This window comes from Alosa pseudoharengus, unplaced genomic scaffold (genome assembly GCF_046254945.1).
Source record: "Alosa pseudoharengus isolate Yale_2024_CS ecotype anadromous, Long Island Sound unplaced genomic scaffold, YU_APseudo_1.1 YU_APseudo_1.1_scf_10, whole genome shotgun sequence".
Lineage (NCBI taxonomy): Eukaryota > Metazoa > Chordata > Actinopteri > Clupeiformes > Clupeidae > Alosa > Alosa pseudoharengus.
The window spans coordinates 11,273,304-11,280,803 of record NW_027468565.1 but is presented as its reverse complement, the minus strand read 5'-3'; the positions used below and the strand labels follow the sequence as shown (position 1 = coordinate 11,280,803).

At 43.4% G+C, this 7,500-nt stretch overlaps 1 protein-coding gene across 2 annotated transcripts in view; it reads left to right on the top strand.

Annotated features, from left to right (window-relative positions):
• sema3ab (sema domain, immunoglobulin domain (Ig), short basic domain, secreted, (semaphorin) 3Ab) overlaps positions 1-7,500 on the top strand; it is a 37,411-nt gene that overhangs the window by 9,324 nt on the left and 20,587 nt on the right. For both annotated transcript variants that reach the window (XM_076263278.1, XM_076263267.1), the window contains exons 2-3: positions 4,605-4,765; positions 7,333-7,395. In XM_076263278.1, coding sequence (XP_076119393.1) covers positions 4,605-4,765; positions 7,333-7,395 — 224 coding nt within the window. The remainder of the gene's footprint in view (positions 1-4,604; positions 4,766-7,332; positions 7,396-7,500) is intronic.

Genomic DNA, 7,500 nt, shown 5'->3' with positions numbered 1-7,500 from the left:
CACACACACATCATACATGCATGCACACACACGTTCCCAACCGCATTCACGTGAAGCCATGCTCTCATCCCAGTTACTTAAGCTCATAACGTGTGACACGTTGCCATAGCTTGTGCGCTAAGTTATGCGTCGCTTTGGATGTGTTGGCAGGTACCGGCCTCTCCTTGTTAGTCAGTGTGGCCTTGGCCTTTCAGTGAGGACATTATCCAGCCCACAGATCACTTTGTGCACCGGCCAGTCCTTTCCTCCCTGGCCTCATTCTATCTCTCCCTCCTTCCTCTTTTCTCCTCCTCTTTTACTCTCTCTCTCTCTCTCACTCTCTCTCGTTCACCCTCGGTGTTTGCTTCTGCTGGTCTCCCCACTGTTTTCTCTCTGAAGGAGTGCGTCAGTCGTCCTTATGAGGTTGTTTATTGTTTTTGGGACTTTTGTCCATTTGCTTTTTTCCCTTCACAAATTAATGTATGCAAGCACATCACACAGTCTTCACACAGGCCTGCCAACACTCAACTTCGCACAAACACTTCTGTGTATTCTCTTGTGTGTATGTATGTGTGCATATGAGGGAGAAAGGGAGAGAGATGGAGAGAGAGAGAGGCAGAGAGATTCGCGCCTGCCATATGAATTCAACCCTAATCCTCCTGTTTTCTGGGTGTCTGACATTTTCTGCCTGTTTCCCGCAAAAGCCCACACAGACTTGTAAAACAGGGTGTGAGTTTGTGAAGGTGTCTGGAGAAATGGTCTGTTTTCCAATAATCTCTCCCTCTCTCTTTCTCTGTGTGTGTGTACTGTAAATGTTACCACAGTGCAAAGATCCCTGTTCTACAATGACACAATGTTCAGATGTTGGAGTAGATTTCAGGCTTTGCCCCCCCCCCTCCTCTAATAAAAAGCCCTTTAGCATGTATCAGTGTATACATGTGTCTGCGTGGAAGATTCTGTCCCAAGGCAGCACATTTAGAGGAAAATGTTCATTGTGTGTTCATAAGTAACTAGCTCTGTCCCTCCGCTCTTCCACTGCCTGAACCTCCATTCTGCATGTGTCCCTCCCTCCCTCTCTCTATCTCAGATCTTTTCCTTTCCCCCTCAACAAGCCCTATAGGAATACTTCAGAGAGACCTGGCCTGACCTAATCCCCTACCTGTCAAAGCCTCTTTTCCACAACAATCAAGAATCCATTTTTCTCTCTCCCTCTAACTCTTTCTCTCTCTCCAATCTTTCTCTTTCCACTCTGAAATCCTCTCACACCGTTTCTCTCCTGCTCCTCTCATACCCCTCTTCTCCCCTCTTCTCCTCTCCTCTCCTCTCCATATCTCTCCATCCTGCTCGTCCTCTCCACCTCTCCCCTCTCAACTTTCTCTCACCCTCTTTTGTCTCTTCTCTCACTCCTCTTCCTCCCGATCTCTCTCTCTCTTTCTCTCTCTCTCTATCTCTCTCTTTGTCCCCTGAGTGTGGACAAGCAACCACGGTGTGTTTTTCCCTGCTGAAAAATTCATCAGGGCCATAGCCATTTACTAGACCATGCGGGGGAGAGAGAAAAGCAGAAAAGAAAGAGAGACATACAAAAGAGAGAAGGGGAAATGAGAGAGAAAAAAAACAACAAAAAAAAACTGAGGATGCCGCCACACTTAGAGCTCACAGACGCCAACCAAAACCCTTTTCATGCCTTTGTCTGTGCTGTTTGATGTTGAAGTAATATAATGTCCATTTAGGGCTACTTACTGCACATACAGTATATCTATCTACTATATAAACATTTATGTTATTGTCTGATGTATTTGTGTAAATAACCCAAGACTCTCAGTTGCTGTGGTCTGTTGTGGTAGCCATGATGGCAGGCGGGGTGGCGTGTTGGCAGCGGTCATTTTGAATGCCCTCCACAGCTACAGTAGCCTTTTAATTGCTGTGACAGAGTAGGCTCCGAAGGGAAAAAAAACAACCATCTCATTTCCGTCCAGAGAGAAGGAGAGTCCGAGGCCTGTAATTAGCTGTTCAGATTCTCACCCTCTTCTCTCCTCGTTTCCTCTCTTCTCCTCCTCTTCCCTCTCATCTCATCACTGGTTCTTTCCCTCCCTTGTTTTCTCCTGCAAGTCATCTGATTTATGGAAAATTTATGGAGTGGATAATCATTCATTGTAGAATTATGTGAAATATAAGGTATGAAAATGTGACAGTGATTGTTGTTTTCAATGAAAGATCATACGAAGAAAAATGGTTTATATGAGGAAATGCATAAATCAACATTCAAAAATATTGTATTGTACTGACACTAATATGGAGTCGGATGTTTTAGAAGGTTACATTATGTTTAGAAAACCAGTCCCTGTAAATAATAGCCTCCTAGATATACTAACTATCAAAATGAGCAATATTTTCCAAGTTTATTTAATGTTATTTAGAACCTTGTGTCTGTCCCATTTAGTGTCGTCTTTTCAAGATATTTTTAAAGATTTTTTTAAGAAGATTTTCAAAGACATTTATATTGGAAATAACAATACTTTGTACTACTTCTACTGTATACATTTTGTATCTATAGTTTTGTTATTAAATCTGTTCTGTAGCCTCTTACAGGGACCTTAGCCCTGTATGTTTAATGCTACAGCAGTAAGATTGAAATGCTTCCACTCATCAGCACGTTATGATATTTGGTGTTCTAGAATGAAAAAAGATTTAAGCTTATTCAAGAGAATCTGACACCCATCTTTGGAGTTAGTTACTGTGATAGGAGAAGACCAGATAGAAAGGAGTGAAAGTTATGGTTGATAGTTGTCTACAGTATGTGTTTGTCACAAGCTAAGATCAGAATTGCAATATGAAAGGCTTTGGTGGCTTGAAGCATAGTGAATTTATCTTAATGGATAATGTTAAGGAAGCAACCCTCAGCATTAAACATACTTTTACTGACGTTCATGATTTGTACTAGCTAATGCACTAGTGAATGTTCACAGAAAACTGGCGACTCTGGCTTGGCCCCGGTGTTTCTGACTGTATCACTGCTGCCATTGTGTAAACATGCTCAGCATGGGCTCAAATGATGAAATTTGATTTGCTGTTGTCAAAGACAGACAGGCGCTCCACACAGTATCACTCAATAGAGCTTTTCAGCATGCTGTTTTAGCCACAGACAAGAACCCGGGCCTTCCTGGAGTGGTTTATGGTGCTAGCATTCCGGTTGTAGCCACAGGTTAAGTTCTGCACAGCTGCTGTGACAGCTGCAAACCACACACGTCATCTACCAAGAAATCTGTCACAATACATAAACAAGTTAGCTACTTTTTGCCAGTTATGCTTTAAACAAGCTATCAATAAGGACATTTATGGTCTCAAACAGAATAACTACATATGCATTAAGTGTACTGATATGAAAAATGCATTGTGGAATGATACTCTCATATTTTACACAAAGTACTCCAGCCCCTATTGGTGTGAATAATCAATTATGCATGATGACTTAAAGACTCCACCAGCTGATATCATATCCTGTGTAAAATAATGTGCTTAAATAGAATGAATCTACACTGTGCATTGGGTTACACTGACCATGGTAATAGCTCTCACTGTCCCCTGTGGAACCACATACTGGCCATGTGTTCCCTTGTGATACTGGAATAACACACTAGTGGGAATGCTGTTATTGAGGTTCAAATTACTTACTTTGAATCACATGCTGTCTTTTGCTGGAGCATGGGGCTGAAGTCAGGTTATCAATTTGTCAGTTTTGCCATTCAACATTTAGTTTTATGGAGTGTATTGTATGTAGAGGCTTTTACTTAGAAAGTAACCTTGCACACACACACACACACACACACATATTTTTTACAAGTCTGCAGGTGGAAGGCTGGGTGTGTGAGGTGTTTTGGTGAGGTTTTGTTCTCTCTGACTGGTCAGGGTGAGAGATCAGGATGCAGAGTGTGTTCGTCACGGTGTGTATGTGAATCTGTGAGTGTGTGTGTGTGTGTATGTGTGTTTGTGCTTCTGTTTGACTGTGTGTACTTCTAAGCTTTCTGCCATAAATCGTGGTGACTCAGGTCACCTTCAGTACATGCAGTAGGCGGCAATGACAAATTTGCCTCAGCCAAACTCACACTTCCACGCGGCCAGAAAAGCAGAGCACATGGTAACACATTGTTATTCAGCTCCAGTCCTCCCCCACAGTTTGGGTGTGTTTGCCTTTGACCAAAACCACGCCATTGACGTCCACCAAACAGCCAATTAATATTTCTCTCCCGTTATATTCCCCAACTATAATTACAGGATCATTTTGTGTCAACATTTAACCCTACAATAATAGGTGCAAAAATGTTTTTAGTTGGAATGGAGATGGTAAATAGAAGCAGATTTGTGTTTATTGAGAGGGTGTACATTTACAAATAATATCTAAAATTGTATAAATAATAGTGAAGATAAACAGAATTAATCATAATTATGCATTCCAAGAAATTATCAATATTAACAATTCAATAAACTTAGATCCTTGCATTGATGAACTGGAAGGTGGTTTTGCACTATGTGCGGTTATTAAAAACAAAAATCAAATTGGTATGTCAAGACATTGTCGGTATAAAATGTTAATATTAAAGGTTATGTCTTTTTATAATTGTCCACAGAAATGTTGGAGTCCAACAACCTGGTGACCTTCAATGGACTGGCCAACAGCTCAGCCTATCACACCTTCCTGCTGGATGAGGAGAGGGGACGCCTATTTGTCGGAGCCAAAGATCACATTTTATCCTTCGACCTCGTGGACATTACCATGAACAATCAGTTGGTAAATATCCAAATGCTTAGTTGCTTTTTTTATTTAGAGAAAGGGAGGAAGAGAGTGGAGGAGAAGAGAACGTAGGAGTACAATAGAAAAGAAAGGACATAAGAGGGAAATAGTCATCCCCTGGATGTCACACTGCTCAATCATGCTTTTTTCTTTCTCTTTCTCTTTCTCTCTCTCTCCATCTCTCTCTCTCTCTCTCTCTCTCTCTCTCTCTCTCTCTCTCTCTCTCTATTGCCTGTTTTTTTCACACATACTCTCACACACAGGAACAAGCTATGAGCAGACAGGTTGACAGGGAAATTAAAGTGCAGGTCTGATTGGGAAATTAAAGTGTGGAAGTGCTGTCGCACTGATGATCTCTGGTGGACAAACAGCTGAAGATTGGCCTGTCTAGTCCTGCCGTGCTTTTCTCACTCACAAAGGGAACACACACACACACACACACACACACACACACACACACACACACACACACACACACACACACACAGCTGTACAGTGTCTATATTGTATGTAGACCACTGATACAATTCCTATGAAGAAACACTATTCATTTTCCATATCAGTTTGGCTATCCCCCCTCTCTCTCACACACACACACACACACACACACACACACACACACACTCACACACACACACACACACACACACACACACACACACACACACACACACACACACACACACACACACACACACACATACACACACACACACACACACAGATGCAGGGGAATCTGTGTCTTCGGTAAAGGCGGTATGAATATTTCAGAGGTGAGCTGTCACCCAGGCAGCGCTCCGCTCCTCTCCCCCCAACAGTGCTCCTCTGCTGCACACCTGGTGAATAATAGAAATCGACGCCCAACAAAATGGAGACAAATTGCATTGTGGGGCCACCCCAGCGGACAGCTGCACTGTGGTCAGACCTGGGAAGCACCCCTCTACAGCCCTCCCGTGGCTATTTGTTTTAATGCTTCATGGGTAGGAATTGACATTTACAATGGCTTGGCATAGCCATGGGTTAATATTGGCACGTTGCGTCTTCTTGTCTAATTACAGCAAAGTGGCTGGTAGAAAGATCGATTGGTTCGGTCGAGAGGTAGCTCATTCCCTGGATTGAAAAACCTTAATTTAATGGCTGATTGAACAGTTAATTTCGAAGCCCTTACGCGAGACAGTGAGATGCCGATAGAGAAGAATACTTGGAGACACAAAGTGCACACCTCGGTGATGTAGCTTGGGCGCTCCCAAGCAGTTTGACTGATTTGCTTTGTGAGCGTTTATGCCATAGTGTTTATTCACGTTTATCTTGAGCAGTGGATCACTGGTTCAAAGTAAAAATAAAAGAAAATCTGTGAGTGACTGACATTTGCTCTTTCTCTCTCTCTTTCTCTCTCTCTCTCTCTATCTCTTTCTCTCTCTCTACCCTCTCTTGCTCTTTCCTTCTCTGCCTCTCTTCCTTTCTCGTTTGTGTTCAGTACATAAAGGCAGGTGGGACATGGTCTATTCATACAACATGAAAAATGTATGGAGCAAAAGCCTCTTATCTTTTGTGGTGTTAGTATACATAAATGGCAGGCAAAGTGATTGTGCGAGAGAATGAGAGAAAGATACAGAAAGAGAGAGAGAGGGGGGAGGGAAGAAAAGGAAAAAAAGAAGGTGGGTGTACCCACCCCTGTCTCACGCTAGCACCAAGGGCATAGTGGGGGGGTGGTGGTGGTGGTGGTGGTGGTGGAGGAGGGGGGTAGGTGGGGAGCCTCCTCATTCAGCCGCATATGTTTTAGCGGGTGAAGGGAGAGGAAGAAAGGGCCGGCGCGGAACACACGGCATCTGTTTCAGTGAGAACCCTGGCCGGGCCAAGAGGCCGCAGGTGACCTGGAAGGCCAAAAAACGCCGGACCGTCCATCTGATCCAGACCGATTTGGGCCCATTAAGATTCTATCGGGCCTTCCTTTCTCTTTTGCCTTCAATTTACTTATCTCTCTAACCCTCTCTTGCGCTAAACTCTTTCTATCTCATATCTCTCTCTCTCTCTCTCCCTCTCTCCCTCTCTCTCTCCTTTCCCCTCTCTCTGTTCCCTTCCTCTCTCTTTCTCTGCCTGTGAGTCTGTCTATCCAGGCTGAGTCATTTCCCAGGCAGTTCTGTGACTGAGTGTTCTCTCCTTAAGACACCTGGAGCTGCCTCACTGCCTTTATCAGATAAGGACGATAAGGACAAAAGCGTCCGCAGTCAGCTCCTATTGGCCTCAGGCAGCAGGAGATTATGTGCTGCAATCAAGCCAGGTCCCCACTGCGAAGGAATGCAGTTAAACGACTGTGGCAGCTATTACATAGAAGAGTCACATCAAATTGATTTATAAGTATTATTATCGTTTGGTTTTCTTGGTTAAGTATTATCTATTCGTTTGGGAGCATAGATCATTTGTGGTCAGGTGAGGTGGGGTGACATATTTTGGAAGACAAAGTGGTGTTCTTTGAATGATGTTTTTCGCTATCTTTTGATTTATAAGAGTTATACTGTCAACAAAATAAACTCTCTCTCTCTCTATCTCTCTTTCTCCACCAGATATCGTGGCCTCCATCTCCAACACGAAGAGATGAGTGCAAGTGGGCAGGCAAGGACTTACAGGTGATATGTCTCTCCCTCTCTGACAGTCTACACTGAGCAGAGTGTGTAGTCTTATTAGTGTGTGTGTGTGTGTGTGTGTGTGTGTGTGTGTGTGTGTGCGTGTGT